The 17,835-nt window shown below is 41.9% G+C and overlaps 1 protein-coding gene across 1 annotated transcript; it reads left to right on the forward strand.

Annotated features, from left to right (window-relative positions):
• Positions 1-1,582: 1,582 nt before the first annotated feature.
• On the forward strand, positions 1,583-15,005 carry NFKBIZ (NFKB inhibitor zeta). Its single transcript, XM_069552375.1, has 12 exons — positions 1,583-4,217; positions 6,377-6,516; positions 7,007-7,037; positions 7,160-7,263; positions 7,360-8,135; positions 8,947-9,052; positions 9,548-9,694; positions 9,888-9,951; positions 10,241-10,410; positions 11,331-11,441; positions 11,570-11,737; positions 13,621-15,005. The coding sequence occupies exons 1-12, from the start codon at positions 3,929-3,931 to the stop codon at positions 13,672-13,674; spliced, it is 2,160 nt and encodes a 719-aa protein (XP_069408476.1). The 5' UTR covers positions 1,583-3,928; the 3' UTR covers positions 13,675-15,005.
• The last annotated feature ends 2,830 nt before the right edge of the window (positions 15,006-17,835 follow it).

The following is a 17,835-nucleotide window of genomic DNA, read 5'->3' on the forward strand; positions in this document are numbered from 1 at the left end:
TCTTTGTTGCCCTGCGTGGGCTTCTCTTGTTGTGGAACACAGGCTCTAGGGTGCGTGGGCTTCAGTAGTTGCAGCATGTGGCCTCAGCAGTTGTGGTGCAGGGGCTTAGTTGCATGGAAGCGTGTGGAATCTTCCTGAACCAGGCATTGAACCTGGATAGTGGTCTCTTTAAGCAGTATGATTGATTTGATATTTCACAGAAAACTTTGAACATTTATTTTGAAACATTATTTTGAAACATTTGAAAATATGGTCTACTGACCATATTTATCTATATTTCCCCAGAGGCCATGATTTTGAAGCTCGAATTTTTATATACCAAGTGAAATGGGAAATAATTTCAAGGGGAGAAACAATTTTGTAAAAAAATTGCCATGAATTTATTTGGATGGCATTTATGGCCTTTGTCATGCATAAAATTTTAGTTGGAAGGAAAAAAAACTGAAGCATTTTATTGAGAAAGTCTAATATCTCATTTGAAACATCTTTTAAGTGATTTTGGTCTTTGAGGAACTGCAGTTACTGGAGCCTTGTATTTTCTGCAGCTACATCAAGGGAGTTGTTTCCTTTTGATTTTTTAAAAAAATTTACCAAAACCCCAAAATTGGCAGGAGAGAAAGGCAGCAAGAAGTTCCTCTCAGCCATTAAAAAGAATACATTTGAATCTGTTCTAATGAGGTGGATGAAATTGGAGCCTATTATATTGAGTGAAGTAAGCCAGAAAGAAAAACACCAACACAGTATACTAACGCATATATATGGAATTTAGAAAGATGGTAACGATGACCCTGTATGCGAGACAGCAAAAGAGACACAGATGTATAGAACAGTCTTTTGGACTCTGTGGGAGAAGGCAAAGGTGGGATGATTTGGGAGAATAGCATTGAAACATGTATATTATCATATGTGAAATGAATCGCCAGTCTAGGTTCGATGCAGGATACAGGATGCTTGGGGCTGGTGCACTGGGATGACCCAGAGGGATGGTATGGGGAGGGAGGAGGGAGGGGGGTTCAGGAGGGGGAACACGTGTGCACCCGTGGTGGATTCATGTTGATGTATGGCAAAACCAATACAATATTGTAATTAGCCTCCAATTAAAATAAATAAATTTATATTAAAAAAAGGAATACTGAGAGAATGCCAAACAATATTAATGTACTCCATTATGACTTTGACTATATTTTACAACTTGAAAAATTTTCATTTTTATGGTGCCATCAGCCTGCTACTTAATAGAAAATGTTTTACTGACATTTATGTTCTTTACCTAATGATGTGTATTTAAATGATGGCTGCCATCTTCATTAGCAGTGACTGATGAAAGATGAGTAAGAGAATAGACAAAACTGGTTTCATTCTAGTTGTGCAAACTGAGAATATAACCCTGGGCTGAACAGTTTACCAGTTTGGCTACAGAGTTTAATTTAAATACCATCATGCTCCAACACTGTATGATTGTTTTAATTGTGAATTATTATTTTAAAAAATGTCCATATTGTCTATTTGTTCTTAAAAATAAACATACTAATTAATTATTTAAAGAAAAAAAAGTTCCTGGAACAATGCAACATCCTCGAGAAGCAAGGAAATGTTTACTTTGGAGCCCCCACCAGGTCTTACAGCAATTCAACAATTGAGTTCAACAACAATTCAACAATTGAGTTCAACAACAATTCAAGCTCAATGTCTCCCTCTTCCCCTGCCTCACTCACTTCTTCCTCCTGGGACCCTAACATCCTACTTTCCCTGTGATCTGAAGCTGGCATTCCTTCTCGCCCCAAACCATAGCCTGACTGGGGACCCCGTCATTGCTGCCCATCTCCAAACAGGTCCAACCTGTGCCTTCTGCCCTAGTAATGCTGCCTTGCTCTGTTTTCTTTCCATCTACTTCTTTCTTCTTTCTCACTGCTTCTGCGCCAGGGTCAGGCTGGTTCTCTCTTGGGCCATTACAGCGGTTTCTAATAGCCTCTGGGCCCCTGAGTCTCACCTCCTCTGACCTGCTTCTGGATTAATTTTGCCCGCCCCAAATTCTTTCACGTTCACTCAATGTTTATTAAATAAAGACCAGGTGTGCCAGTCTGTCACTGGAGGGGCACCACCCAAAGGCACCAAGTTACCTTTTACATTTAATGTTATGATCTTCCCTTGACTATCCTAGAAGGGACTCTTTTTTTCATCTGATTTATTTTCTTAATTCTTTGCTTGTGTTGTTCCCTCTTCCAAGAAATGCTGTGAGTTGAAACCTCACTCATTTTTTGGGGTCTATCTCAGATGTCACCTTCTTTGCAAAGATTTTCCTGATTACCTCACTTTTCCCTTCACTAGATATTGTCTTGCTTTTTAGGATACTCACTGAACTGAACTTTGTATCCCTCATGATATTTAATCATAATCGGTTTCTTTTAATATAGTGTGTACTTACCTTATCATTCTTTCAGGATTATAATGTGCTTGAAAGGACAGACACAATCACTCATCTTTTGTTCCCACTAAGGCCTAGCCACGGTTTTAGCAAGTAATTGGGACTTAAATTAAAAAAAAAAAATTGGGCTTCCCTGGTGGCTCAGTCGGTACAGAATCTGCCTGCAATGCGGGAGACCTGGGTTCAGTTCCTGGGTTGGGTAGATTCCCCTGGAGGAGGAATAGGTTGCCCACTCCAGTATTCTTGGGCTTCCTGGGTGGCTCCGTTGGTAAAGAATCCACCTGTGATGAGGGAGACCTGGGTTCAATCGCTGGGTTGGGAAGAGCCACTAGAGAAGGGAACGGCTACCCACTCCAGCATTCTTGTCTGGGGAATCCCCATGGACAGAGGAGCATGGTGGGATGCAGTCCATAGAGTCCCAAAGAGTCAGCCACGACTGAATGACTAAGCACAGCACACAAAAAAGCTGTGTTAACTCCATTGAAGTATTTTAAGACAGCAAAGAGCAAAGTTCCTGTATTTATCCGACACAGGGAACACTTACGCAGCATAAACCTAAACACAGACATAAACGTACAAACACATACATGCATGTATATTTATCACTCTGCTAAGACGTCTTTGTCTCAATATTGAAGGATTCTGGGGTGTAGGCCAATACTTTTTATTCCCAGTTGGCACCAAAAATGTTGCCCAGATTATAATTTGAGGACCGAAAAATGGCTTCAACATCTCTTTCAGTTTGGGATTTGAGACCCGGCTAAAAGGCATGTTGGCAAACGCTTACTAAGTTGAACAAAGACTGGCCCGTATGAGCCTCCCGGAGACGCCGGGGTTGGGGTTGGCGAGGAGTCGGGCGCTGGGCGGCGGGAGGGCTGCGTGGCGCGGATCTTCCAGCACTTCCTACTCCGCGGAACCGGGCCGACCAGTTCCCACCGCCGCCTCCTGCCTCTTGGCCCCACTTTGCGGGCCATGCCCACGCAGCGCGCCCTCCTCCCCGGCGCCGAGGCCGGGCTGGGGGTGCGCCGAAGCAGAGCCGGTTCGGGCATCTTTCGGCGGGCGGCCGGGGCGGGGGTCCCAGGGCAGGGGACGAGGGCCGAAAGCCGGGAGGCCGCCCTCCGGCTGGGTTTCTAGGTGAAGGGCAGGAAAACAACCGGCGGGTCTGGGCGGGGCGAGGGCGGAGGGCACACATTGCTTCATCCTGTACATTTTACTGGAAACTGGGCGCATCCGGAGGAGGGGCCGGGAGGCGGTCCCGACGCCGTCAGTGGCCCAGCAGGGCGCGGGGGAGGCCGGCGAGGCGGTGGCCCCTTCTCTCCGCCCCTGGTCTCGAACGCCGGTTAAATAGTCGGGCACTCCGGGTCCGCGCCCGTGCCCGCGCCGTCCTCCCGCCGATACCCTGAGCCCATCAGAGCTAGTGCCATAGCCACAACCGGGAGGCAGCCGCGCGCAGTGAGCCGGGGGCACAGCTGTCTGGAGTCCCCGAGCGCCGAGCCCGGGAGCATGATCGTGGACAAGCTGCTGGACGATAGCCGCGGCGGAGAGGGGCTGCTGGACGCGGCCGGCGACTGCGGCCTCATGACCAGCCCGCTCAACCTGGCCTACTTCTATGGCGCGTCGCCGCCTGCCGCCGCCCCCGGCGCCTGCGACGGGGGCTGCTCGGCGTCTGGGCCCTCGGCGCCAGGCTCGCCCGGCTCTGACTCCTCCGACTTCTCCTCCGCCTCGTCCGTGTCCTCCTGCGGGGCGGTCGAGTCCCGGCCGAGAGGCGGCGCCCGTGCTGAGCGGCTGCAAGGTACCCAGCGGCCCCAGCGGGGCGACCCCGGGACCCCCGGACTCCCGTGGGCCCGCGCTCGGGGAGGGGGGTGGTCTGGGCTGCCCAGATGTGAAGTACCTCGGCCAGGTTTTAGGGGGATTCTGCGCCTGCCTTAGCGGCGGTACATAATCACACTGGTCGTCATATTAGGCCACGACTGGATGCCTTGCCCTGTGCTGGGCGTTTAGTATCACTCGATGCCCTTTGACCGTCTGTGAAATCCGGGTGCCATCGGCTGGCCTGTTAGCTGGAAACACACGGCTCTGATTGGGGAGGGGGGGGGGGCGGGCGGGAAGTGGACCACGTTGGCTTTTCTCTTCGTTTTCTTTTAAAAAACGCCTTTATTAACTATAATCCACACACTATGGCGAGGTTTTGGAGCCGATGTAGGTGTACCTTTTTCTCGTGGCTGTTTTAGTGAAAGGCTGCAGCGGGCGATAAGGGTTTGAGTACAAGGTTGAAGGTCATTATTTCTTCCTAAGTACGTATTTGTGAAAATTTTTACGTAGAAGGACTTTATAAAGAAAAGAAACGGATATTATCAAGATGTGAGATGAAGCTGTACTGAAAACCAACGTATACCTTGAGTTTGATTTTCCGAAGTCTGCCCCGAATTTCTGCGGTCTTGTTTTTGTTTTCTGTGCTTTAGAGTGGTTGGGCTGTATGTGGCAGAGAAAGGCGTAATGTTTCCGGTCTTCCGCTGTGAATTGTTAGTTTTTTTTCTTAATGAACGGAGTTGCATAATTTGGGGGAAAACAGGATGCCACTGTGGGTAAACCAAAGAACGTCTAGATAATCTCACATTTTGGAAAATGTAATCAGCATGATTTTAAAGAACGTTCTTCCAGGTGTTCCCCACTGCTAGCCATTCCTGTTTTGGTTGCGTTTTAAAGTGTGATTTGTCATTTTCATTTAAAAAAGTGATTCAAACAGTACCACTCTATAAACGCTTTCTGTATCTTGAGTGTGCAGTAAATGCCAAAATTGTGTGTGTTTATCTAAACCATTTCCCCCCCCTCCTCATTTGGCCTTCATCTGGCTGAAACTATTTTACTAGTTCTTTGGTTTACCATAGGGGATTTCTGAAACTGAATTTTTCTCCTTGTGACGTTGAATTATTAACTGCTGTCATTCCAGAGAAATGCTGTGTTAGATTCTGGCAAGATATTTCTAAATGACTTAAATGTAAAACTAGCTGTTTAATTTGCCCTATCATTGAGTTGTTTCTCTCATATGTTTGATTATAAGTACATATATATATATGTTTAAATTATGCCTTGGTTTTTGTCCTATCTTATTTTTTCCTACTCTCAATGGAATTGCTGAATTATTCATTTCCTGACTGTGTGTGTTTACTCTGTGCTCAACTCATCCCAAGAGGTTGTGACATGTTAGTGGTCAGAGTGGAATGCTGTACTCATGTACTATGTTTTAAAGTGTATTTTAAAGCTTAAATATGAAATGAGATTATTTCCTTTTTACTTAGAAGGCCTATGTGAGCAATTCCGTAAACAGTCGGTGAGGGGAAATCCTGTGTGTGTGTGTGGAAATGTGTTTAAGCTTAGTGAATTTAAAGCAGCTTTCTCGGCATAGCTCAACTGAGGGAAATAATAAACTAAGACATTATTAATTATTAGGCTTTGGTACATTGTTTTGTGCCTTCTTCGGTGAGTGGAATTGATAAGACTTTACAATTTCTGTGTGGACAGAAACCCTTTGGTTTGGAAAGCTAAAAATTCATCATTTAGCAATTGCTCTCCCAGGTTTTTAAAGAATCTAGAATAATTATAGATTTATGAGAGTCAGGATGGCAAAATCTGCAATCCTCTCTCTTGCCGTATTTAGGGCTGAGAGAGAACTAATTTGGGTTTATCCCTTGTTTCTGGGGCTCCCTGAAATGACTTTTTATGAGCTTTAATTCCTTAGGGTGCCTGGTGGGGAAAGGTATCAGGCAAGGTAGAATCCTTAAGTAGGGCTGGGGACTGACGTGCAAGGTCATCGGCCGGGGTGAGTTGAAGAGGCTTTGTGGCCAGTTGGGAACTTTATCACGTTGGACAGCTGTGCTTTCGAAGTTACTAATATTCATGTCTTTGAAGACACTCACTTGGGATATGTTTTTGTTTTTTGTTTTTGAACAGTTGAGCCCCATATGGGGGCTGTAAGGCAGCAGAGAGGACCCTTTCAAGGTGTTCGTGTGAAGAACTCGGTGAAAGAACTCCTATTGCACATCCGAAGTCATAAACAGAAGGCTTCCGGACAAGCTGTCGATGATTTTAAGGTGGCACCTAACTGATTTGTTTTGGGTTGGGTGGCAGGGAGGTTAGTCTGTTAGGGTTATTACTCTCATAGACCACAGAGTACAAAGGACAGAGAGCATATTTGTCCTGCTGTCTGCTAGATTCTTGTCGCTGGGCCCAGTGCTGGGCGCTTGGCAGTGTGCAAGAGAAATTTAATGAATGAGTAAACGAAGGCAAGTTGGGGGCAAGGAAATTAATGTGGTTCAGCTCAATGGAACATTTTGATTAGAAAGGAAAAGCTCAAGTTGCCTTATTAATTTTACCTTGACCCAAGTTGAATGAGGTGAAAATGCAAATGGGGGAAGTTGTAAGGTAGGATGGAAATGAACATAGAAAATAAATACTGTTAGAATGGTATATCATATGTTCATGGCAAACTACAAAGAATGGTAGAGATATCTGTTTACTGATAAATGTTAATCAGGAAACCATTTATCACACACTAAATTGGAAACTTTTTTTTCCTTATAGACACAAGGTGTGAACAGAGAGCAATTCACAGGTAAGGGTTACCTCTATTTATAATATTATGGGAGCTCTAGGGTAAAATATTGCGCTGTGATTAGGGGCAAAATTTTGTGAAGTAAAATGATCACAGATTCCATTTTCCTTTCTCGGGTATAGAATTGAAGAACACAGTATCATATAGTGGGAAAAGGAAAGGCTCTGATTCATTGTCTGATGGACCAGCTTGCAAAAGATCAGCTTTGTTACATACCCAGTTTTTGGTATGTATCTCACTATTTTCTCTGAATACCCTTTGGAAATTATTTTTAGAATAATTTTGGAAGAGAATGTGCAACTTCCTTTTTCTTCCTTTCCAGACACCACCTCAAACACCCACACCCGCGGAGAGCATGGAAGATGTCCATCACAATGAATCCAAACAGGACAGCTGTGCCGATCTGCTTCAGAACATTATCAACATTAAGAATGAATGCAGCCCGGTTTCCCTGAACACTGTCCAAGTTAGCTGGATGAGCCCTGGGGAGGCCCCTCAGGGCTCCCCCCATGAGCAGTGTCAGGACCTCCACAGAGGGCAGGTCTTCTCTCCACCTCAGAAATACCAGCCCTTCCAAGTCAGCAGCTCCCCACACATGATGGATCAGGCTTCCGTGTACCAGTATTCACCACAGAATCAGAGCATGCAGCCGCCGCCACAGCACTACACCCACAGTCCAGCCCTGGAGTACAGCCCTTATTCCAGAACTTCCCAGTCCCCCAGCTATGAGCCACACTTGTTTGGTCGAGAACCACAGTTCTGCCCAGACCAGAGTTTTGCATCCCTTTTAAGTGATCCCCGGGAATCTGAGAATATTGCTGTTCCCCCTCAGACTGCTGCCAGCGTCCAGCAGCAAATTGACACCCATCTACAGAACTTCAACCTGATGCCACCAGATGCCTGTGAGGCCCTGGCAAGGCCAGATGCAGGCTCTACCCCTTTAAGCACGCCGCTGCCCTTCCCGAACCTTGGCGGAAATCCAATGAACACCACACAGTTAGGGAAATCTTTTTTTCAGTGGCAAGTAGAGCAGGAAGAAAACAAATTGGCAAATATCTCCCAAGACCAGTTTCTTTCAAAGGATGCAGATGGTGACACGTAAGTATATCCTTTTATGTCATTAACCTAATTTGGTAAGCCATGGTTGTTGGCCATGGTGGGCACAGGGTATGCCAACTTAGATCTGAGTAAGTGATTGACTAATCTAGATGACTAGTGGAGGCAGAATGATAGCTAGTATTTCAGAGAAGAGTTTTCTTTTTTTTTTTCTGGGTGAACAAATTACCTGTTCCAAATTAATGAAAATGTATTTGGCCTCTTTGAATAATTGGTTTTGAAAGATTAGCACAGATTATGTCTGTAGAGCAAAATCAGTTAGATCATAGTTGGTTGGTCGTGATCAACCATAAGTTGATTTGTAGATTGATTACGGATCTGTCCTCAAATCTTTGTGAACCTGGGCAAATTGTTAACCTCTCTGTACTTTAGTTTCTGGGCATGTAAAATGGTACTATCTCCTTCATTGGGTTTTTATGAACATTAAAAACATTAGATTTAATGCAGTCAACATGGTACTTGGCGTACTTCTTTCTGGTAACCTACTTGATCTTGTAACACAGATGGGTATTGTCAGCATAGCAGAAAAGACAAATTATGCTCTGTACTGTTTCATTTTTCATACTGTTTATGGGGTTCAGGAGATAGTGAAGGATAGACAAGCCTGGCAAGCTGCTGTCCATGGGGTCACAAAGAGTCGGACACAACTTAGCAACTGAACAACAATAGCGGCAGCTGTTTGATTTGAGTATACCAGCACATCAAGAAAAGGGCTAAAGGAAGAATTTTTTTTTAAAAGATGAACTTAGTGAAATCAGAAATAATTTACCTCTTTTCCTTTTCTTTCCCCCAGGTTCCTACATATTGCTGTTGCCCAAGGGAGAAGGGCACTTTCCTATGTCCTTGCAAGAAAAATGAATGCACTTCACATGCTAGATATTAAAGAGCACAATGGACAGGTGAGGATTTTTTATTTTAATTAATTTTTTAATTGGAGGAAAATGGCTTTCAATGTACTGAAGTCTTTACAGGAGGCTTCGGTACTTCTTGAGCCTTCCTCCCCTACCCCAGGTGAGGATCTTGACATAGGGAAATGGCAAAGGTGTGGTTAAGACGATAGCTGGTCTCATATTCGAGTGTAGATTATTTCAGAGTTCCAGACCAAAAGAGTTTGGTTAATATTAACTTTGGGATGTTGACTCTGTCACTGCCAACCTTGAAGTTATTAACGTTAACTTTGTAGTCATTTGACCAAAGACTAATGGGGTGTAATAAAGCCTCACCCTAAGCTTTTTATAGTTTCCTTGTATTACAGTATCTTACAACTTATTAATAGGATTCATTTTTTCTATGTGGGTTTTTCCCCCCTCAGTCTTAGTTTAGGTTCATATTCCTTGTTAGGATAGTTTTATAGTTTTCAAAATATATATATTTTTTCCTCTGCATGTCCACAGAGTGCCTTCCAGGTGGCCGTGGCTGCCAATCAGCACCTCATCGTGCAGGACCTAGTGACCCTCGGGGCCCAGGTGAACACCACTGACTGCTGGGGAAGAACGCCCCTGCATGTGTGTGCAGAGAAGGGCCACTCCCAGGTGCTTCAGGTAAGAGGCAGCAAGCCAGGCTCCCGTTACTACAGGGCCACAGGATAGGGCTTAGAAATTAGCAGTTGGGTGCAGGTTGCCTTTTGCAATACTCTCTTCTGAGTTGACTTATTCCTTTCTTGGGACACTTGTAGATAAGTATTTGGCAGAGCTTGTCTTGTGCTGAGTAAATGTCTACTTTTAAATCCTGCAGGCAATTCAGAAGGGAGCAGCAGGGAGCAACCAGTTTGTGGACCTGGAGGCAACTAACTATGATGGTAAGCAGTGGACATGTTACTGGGTGAAGAAGCATTCAGAGAGAGGGGCCCTTTAGTTCCAAGGGCATTAAGTTCAATACCAAGAAGAAAAGGAGTTAATTAAAGCTAAAATATTCTGTAGATAAAGTTAGTGCTAAGACCCAATGGAGGAAATCTTCAGGTTTCCTTAGTGGTTCTTGTGGAGCCCATACGTAGGTCACATAGATGCTACCCCCAAGGTCTGTAATTATAGAACAACGGAAAGAGTTGATGGGAGGCTTGATTTCTGCTTTCTTATACTTTTTTCTAGGCCTGACCCCTCTACACTGTGCAGTTTTGGCCCACAATGCTGTGGTGCACGAACTCCAGAGAAATCAACAGCCCCATTCACCTGAAGTTCAGGAGCTTTTACTGAAGAATAAAAGTCTAGTTGATACAATTAAGTGTCTGATTCAAATGGGAGCAACAGTGGAAGCTAAGGTAAATTCACAGAAGAGTTTAGACATGGAATGTGGGAGAGAAGTGGTTATAGCAGAAGAGCTTGTTCCCCAGTAGAGATTAAAACTTTCTCCTCTTTTAATTTTATTGCCCCCCCTTTTAAAAAATTAATGGAGTGAGTAGCAATGTATGGATAGTTAAGGAGCTTAGATTTTAAAAGATCACCTCATTTGCTTTCTTGATTTGTGTTTAATCTATGGCTTATTATTCTGAAGATCATTCAGCTGTAAAATGAATTAGTCTTTATTTGAAAGGAAAAGAATATGCTTGAAACTGATATTTTCATTTTGGTTTCAGTTGTCATACACAGATAATAAAGGCACTGCATTTCATAAGGATTTCTTCATTGTTGTAGAATCTGGACTTAATCTTCTGTTTTTTTAAACTGGAAAATATTTTGTTATCTTTAAATCTGAGGTTTCTTTACTGAATATATGCTGTGTGCCAGGCACTGAGTTAGGGGCTCTATGGGAAAGATGCCTAAATCATAAGCCCCTTGGGTCCTTGGGGAGCTTACAGTCTAGTAGAAATGGTGAGAGAGATAGCTAACTGTCAGTCTACAGGATGGCCACCAAGTCTGGAAACACAGGCGGATAGACAATAAATGGTTTCTTGTACTATATTACAGCCCTCAATAAAACAGTGTAGTCTATTTCTACATTTTATGGCCACCTGGTGTATAAGGGTAGATGTGATAAGAGGCATGCAGGCAAATGAAAAGGGAATTTCAAAGGAGAAATGAGATTTCATGGAGCTTGGGATGAAAGAAGGGTTTGTGAAGAAGGGAGCACTTCAAGTGAGTCTCCACGGGTGAGTCAGACATAGGCGAGGCTGGGTGAGCAGCGTATGTCTAGGGCGTGGTCTCAGATGTTCACTGTCTTCTCCCTCTTGCCTTTGACAAGGATCGTAAAAGTGGCCGCACAGCCCTGCATCTGGCAGCAGAAGAAGCAAACCTGGAACTCATTCGCCTCTTTTTGGAACTGCCCACTTGCCTGTCTTTTGTGAATGCAAAGGTACTTTTAGGAATACCCGAGAACTGCACGAGAGTTGGAATGACCTTCTTTATACCTTCTTCAAGCTTTTGAGCTGCTTTTGTGAAAGTCTCCTATCCTCACGGGTGTCATTTTCTCTTGGTCTTCAGGCATACAATGGAAACACCGCCCTCCATGTTGCTGCCAGCCTGCAATATCGGGTGACGCAGCTGGATGCAGTCCGCCTGTTGATGAGGAAGGGAGCAGACCCAAGTACTCGGAACTTGGAGAACGAGCAGCCAGTGCATTTGGTTCCTGATGGCCCTGTGGGAGAACAGGTGAGGGCCACGGAAGGGAAAGACATGCTTTCAGGCCTTGTCCTGAAACGTAAGAGTGGTGGGTCAGCTGGCACTCTTCAGGTGGGCTCTGTCGGCTCAGATGGCCTCTGTCAGCATATGTGTCTCAGCAGTTGTCATTGTTGCCCTTTGGAGTCAATTGTTGTGTTTCCAAAGGAGGAGTAAGACATTTAAGGCTGTATCCGTGGACCCCAAATGGTTAGAAGTCAGGCAGTCCTTCCTTTTCTTCCAAGATAACAAGCTTAGGTTTGAACTAAGTCAGAATGGTTTGACATTTGGCAGTTGATGAAAGAGGAGGAAACAAGGTTCCTGTAGACACTAAGGAAACAGAATCTAGTTTTGTGAGTAAGTGATGAACCTTCAAATAGTGTGGGTATTAGATGAGTGAGTATCTGTAGAGTGTTCAGAATACTTCCAGACACCTGAGTGCTCAGTCAACGTTAGCTGTTACCAATGATTTCTGTCTGCTAACTGATCCTAAGTAAAAAGTGGGGAAAGTTATTTATGTAACTTTGAACCTAGAAATAGTTTATACTTTAAATAGAATTATGCTTTTCTTATCATATGATTCTATATTACATTTGGAGATTGAACAGTTTGATATGATTAAACTTTTCCTGATAATAAGAGCTGACTCTTTAAGAACTTAAAACGATTTTTAATGAAACTTTTGCCCTGGAGGAAATGAGGTGATTGTGGCTATAGGTCATTATATACTGTAATAATCACAAAATAAAATATATGGAATGCAGTTTAGCCTTTTCTTTGATTTACAGCCCTCATTGTGGCCACAGTGTTATAGTAACTCATATTTGTAGATTTCTTGATAGCTGAAAACAAATCTCTTGGTAACTTGTAGAGTTATCTCTTGATAACTTGTAGTGGTATATTATACCACTTAATTATAGTTAGGAAAACTTCTCAGGATGAAGGTTAAACTGGAAAGACTGAGATTCAGAGTGGTTCCAGGCACAGGAACCATCGTTAAATAGTAAATGACAGAGTCATTTCTTCTGCTTCACTGTTTGTGGTGTGCATTCATAGAGTGAGGTTCTCAGGGAGTATCGAGCACAGAGAGTTGCTTAACTCCTTGCTAAATAAGTGTTCTCAGATTATTCTTCTTTCTGCTTTTGTATTTTTGTTTCTCTCTGTTTGGAAGGAGGATCTTTTCCCTTGCTTTTATTGTCAGACTATAGTCATTGTGTCTCCTTTTGGTAGCTATCAGTTACATCCCTGACTCCAATCTTCTTTCTTTTAACTTGTTGCTTCTAATCTCTGTGGGCTGAGAGACATGATAAAATTTGTCAGGCTGAGATATAAAATCAATGACTCAGCTCTCAGTGAGCCTGGGGGCTTTCCTGTGATCCATGCAGTCATGCACAATGCTTTCATTCTTGGATATCTTGATAGCTATCTTGACTCGAAGGGCATTATAATTTACTTATATCTGTAAGAAAGACTCTGGGTTCTTAGTTGAGGCTGACATCAAGGTAGGTGAGATATGTATAATCATGATTACTGCCTTGTTTTACATGTTCTCACAAATAACAGAAGATTAGGAAAGGAATAAAGGTCTTGGTTAAACAGTTGGAGATGTTCAGCTTCAGATAATTTTTTTCATGGAGATGCTTTACTTTCTTGTACTCAAAGATCACTATAGGAGAGCTGTAGTAAACCTTAAAAGAAGTTGTAGTTTTTTTTTTTTTTTCAAGTCCCCTTAAAATCTTGACACATACTGTTGTGTATTTCTTCATACGCTTACTTATAAGTAGGCAGGAATTACGTATAGAAGAAAGAAACTCTGAAGAGGTGGTACTTTGATTGTAAAAAAGAAACCTCACAAATCCTGTTGGTTTCCTTTCCAGATCCGACGTATCCTGAAGGGAAAGTCCATTCAGCAGAGAGCTCCACCGTATTAGCTCCATGGGTTTGGAGCCTGGTCGGCAATACTCACTGTCAGTTAGGCAGTCCTATTGTATCTGTACATAGACCATTTGCTTTGTATTGGCAAATGTAAGTTGTTTCTATGAAACAAACATATTTAGTTCACTATTATATAGTGGATTATGTTAAAAGAAAAGGAGAAAAATACCTAATTCCTCTTGGCAGATTTTAATATTTCATGCCCAGGTATCTGGGATCTAGACATCTGAATTTAATCTGAGTGGTAAAATCGACTTCAATTAACAGTAGCTTTTTGGCTTTGATTTGTGGTATCAGGTACTGCTCATGTAGCTATCGCCAGTTTAAAAGGAGGTGAATCGTTAACTGTTTTTTGAAGAAAAAATGAAAGCATTTGAAAGTTAAAAAATAAATCTGGACATAGCCTTGAGGCTTCATTTGGCCTGATACATTCAGTAGCTGATAGTTACCAGTGCTGGAAAGTCTCTGTAGTAACTGGACTGAATGAAAGGTACCATGGTTAAAGTTCGATCTTTGCAAACTGTATATAATTGTTATTTTTGTCTTTTAAAATATTTTTACATATATGGTCATTAACATGACCACATTTGAAATGTATAGATCAATAAAATAGAAAAGAACAAGTGGATTTTCACTGTTTTTAAAAATTATATGCCTTCAAAGGAACTGTGTAAGCACCACCTCTGTAGATGAAACAGATGGAGAGCTGTTCCCTTAGTGGCTGGCAGAGCTCTGACTTGTAAATACGCTTTCAGATGAGATATTATTATTTGTAGGGAATTGCATACTATTAAAGAGGACACCTCTTTAAGACGCACTTTCTAGAATTTTGATTTCCTGCTCTGTTGGAAATAAAGAACAACAGAAAGTCAATATTGAAACATGTTTTACTTGTTTTCTGTTGTCAGATAATGATAATGCACCAAGATGTTCTATATTACCATTCAGAAAAAACATGTTTTTTAGTAACTTTAATTATATTAATATTATTTTGCTTATCTCTTGCATACTCTGAGGAACATATTTGACTTTGATTGCACATCAATTCTTTGTAATAAATTTGATTTATGAAAAACCTCTATCTTCTTTTCTTTTAAATGAGAAGTGTCATAAGCAATTGACTGACTAATCATCTTTGTAGTTAAGTACTTAAATCTTTTAAAAATAGATAACCTTTGGATCGATCACATTGTTTGACCCAGTATGTCTTGTGGACAAAAGTTAGTTACGGTTATTTGGTATCTAAAAGTATGGCTGTTATGTGAATCTGTCTATTCACAATGGAAAAACTGATGCATTGCTTTAAATAAACATTAATTGAATAATACTGTTCTTAAGGATGTGAAGTTTCTTTTCCTAGACCTTATATATATTTCTCAAGGTTGAAAAGATCTGTTAATCACTAATCTAAAACCTTTAAATTAGCCAATATATATTAATTTGGGTTTTTTTTCCCAGAGGGTGTTTCCTAGTTAGTTATAGGATCTTTAACATGAAAAAGCTCTTTGTTAAGTTCATTAGTAGAGATTTACTAGGTTCTGAAAATATCATGGATGTTTACTAGATACTATTGATCATTTAGACATTTATGTGCTAAAAAATATAAGTCTTTATGACTGTTTTTAATACTTTATTTTGTGGGAACATAGGAAAAATGATTTGGAGATTACCAGGATCATTCTGAGGGAAGTAAACATGGGGACAGTAGTAAATGGGGTCCCTCCCTTTTCCAACATGTCATTTTGATACGTGAGAACAAACACATCAGTGTCTGTCAACATCAGTCAATCACTGCACATACATTCTAGATCCAGTAACCTTTGAGAATATGATGTGCATATACACACTAATTAACTGAAACAGCACTTAGCAAGCATGTGATTGTGTATCTGTGTGTACAAAGCTGTCTGATAGATAATAAGAGGTATTCAAAGACATATTTCTTAATTAAGATACGTATGTAGGACACATGGCGTGTACTTGATTAGCAAAAAGAGGAAGAAATATAAAGATTACAAAGAGAAAACTTTATATCCGAATGGGGAGAACTAGGGAGACTTGAAGGTAGAACATTTGAGCTGTATTTTCAGAAGAGCTGAATTTGAATGTTCATGCAAGTGAAAAGGGAGGAGAATGAAACAGAAAACTACATGAACCAAGGCAGTCATGTTTGGGGGAACCACAAGTGAGTGATTCAGTGTAGCTTGGCTAGCCAAGCTATTTGGATGGCCAATAAGTTTCATCTTGTGTTCTACCTCTAACTGGTAATATGAATAGCATATTGAGAAAGATCTCCAGGCAGTCTAGGGGCTTTGGCAGGAGAGGGTGCTGTAGTTGATTATCGAATATCGGCTGTATGGGTGTAGAGGGTGGTTCTTGATGGAATGTTCCTTAAAGAGTGACCCCCATGGAAGCCAAGACTACGGGCTCATCGCTGCAACCTCAGTGCCTAGCAAAGTGCCTGGCATAGAGCAGGAACTTACACTGGTTAAATGAGTGAATGAAGGTGTGTCAGTCCTGCTTGGGATCATGGGTTTTGGGAGGAACTGGTGTTTCAAGCCAGACATAAAGTACTAACATAAAATACTAATGAGTTAATGACTATCACAGTTCCAACTTAACTCAGCCATATAATATAACAATGATATCAATAAGTTAATGAAAAATGACAGCTGGCACTCTTTTAAAAAAAAAAATCAGGCAGTCCTGTGCAAAGAATTAATTCTAATACTCTAGTTTGGTGTTTCACTAAGGAATTCCCTGAAGTATCAAAGACCAAATCTTCTAGCTCTATTTGTTAATCAAATCAGTCACATTTAATATCCTTTCTATATTTTTACTTAATCAGGAGTGGAGAATTTTCTCAAATTCCTCTAACCTTTAGTAAATGTCAACTTCTTGAACTCAGTACCACTGACTCATTTTCTGATAACATCAGCTCTGTATTGAACATGACTCCAGGGTGAAACCAACTTCAGTGACTAAGTTGTTGTTGGTCTCCCTGAGATATGGCCCAAGTACAAGGTTTTTATACATTAGTTACAACCAGATGCCTGGGTTTTTGGTTTTTCTGCTGGTGCCCAGGATTTGTCCTTGACAGAAGGGGAGTGACCATCTTACTTCTTATCAGAGGCTCCACACCTGGCACAACATCTTACACGTCGGACGCGTTCAGTAAATACTTAAATCAAATTTAATTTCATGGCTTCCTTTTTAGTTTACATTTTCTCTATATTTTATACCTCAGTGTATAGACATTGTTTCATATGGAATTTATGATTTAATTCTGAAAGATGTTTTTCTTCAGCTGTGCACCAAGTCTGGTTTAGCTTTATCTTCTCAGGCCCCTCATTCCACTTTTGGGGTCTGTGTAGACTCAGAAACATTACATGGATGGCACATTTCCAGATGGACTAAGCGGAGATCGTTCTCAAAGTGTGCCTAGCTTTCTTATATGTGTTCTTTGTCCTCCAGTCCCTTGTCCCCTGGTCCCTCCATCACACTATTCTGCTTGTCTATAAGCCCAAGAAGATTTGGGGATAAGCGTACCAGACAGCTAGTCCAGCTGCTCAGTACCCTAGGTTCAGGGTTTCAGTCTTTTTTTGTTTTTAAACTTTTAGTTTTGTATTGGGGTATAGCTGGTTAACAGACAACACTGTGATAGTTTCAGGGGAACAGCAAAGGGACTGAGCCATACATGTATATACGTATCCATTCTCCCTCAAACTCCCCTCCCATCCAGGCTGCCACATAACACTGAGCAGAATTCCCTGTGCTTTGTAGTAAGTCCTTGTTGGTTATCCATTTAAAATATAGCAGTGTTTACATGTCCATCCCAAACTCCCTATCCTGTACCCGCATCCTTCCCCCTAGCAACCATAAGTTTGTTTTCTGTGAGTCTCTGTTTTGCAAGTAATTTCATTTGTATCATTTCTTTTTAGATTCCGTAAGTAAGGGATGCATACAATATTTCTCCTCTGACTTACTTCACTCAGTATGACTATCTCTAGGTCCATCCAAGTTGCTGCAAATGGCATTATTTCATTCTTTTTAATGGATGAGTGATAATCCATTGTGTGTGCCAATGCAGGATATGCAAGAAACGTGGGTTTGATCCCTGCATCAGTAAGATCCCCTGGAGAAGGAAATGGCAACTC

This window comes from Ovis canadensis, chromosome 1 (genome assembly GCF_042477335.2).
Source record: "Ovis canadensis isolate MfBH-ARS-UI-01 breed Bighorn chromosome 1, ARS-UI_OviCan_v2, whole genome shotgun sequence".
Classification (NCBI taxonomy): Eukaryota; Metazoa; Chordata; class Mammalia; order Artiodactyla; family Bovidae; genus Ovis; species Ovis canadensis.

Bases quoted from the DNA above. Each gene is read 5' to 3' on its own strand.
- NFKBIZ (XM_069552375.1), top strand. From the start codon at position 3,929: ATGATCGTGGACAAGCTGCTGGACGATAGCCGCGGCGGAGAGGGGCTG. The intron at 6,517-7,006 runs GTGGCACCTAAC...TTTTCCTTATAG, and splicing joins AAGCTGTCGATGATTTTAAG to ACACAAGGTGTGAACAGAGA. The intron at 9,952-10,240 runs GTAAGCAGTGGA...ACTTTTTTCTAG, and splicing joins GGAGGCAACTAACTATGATG to GCCTGACCCCTCTACACTGT.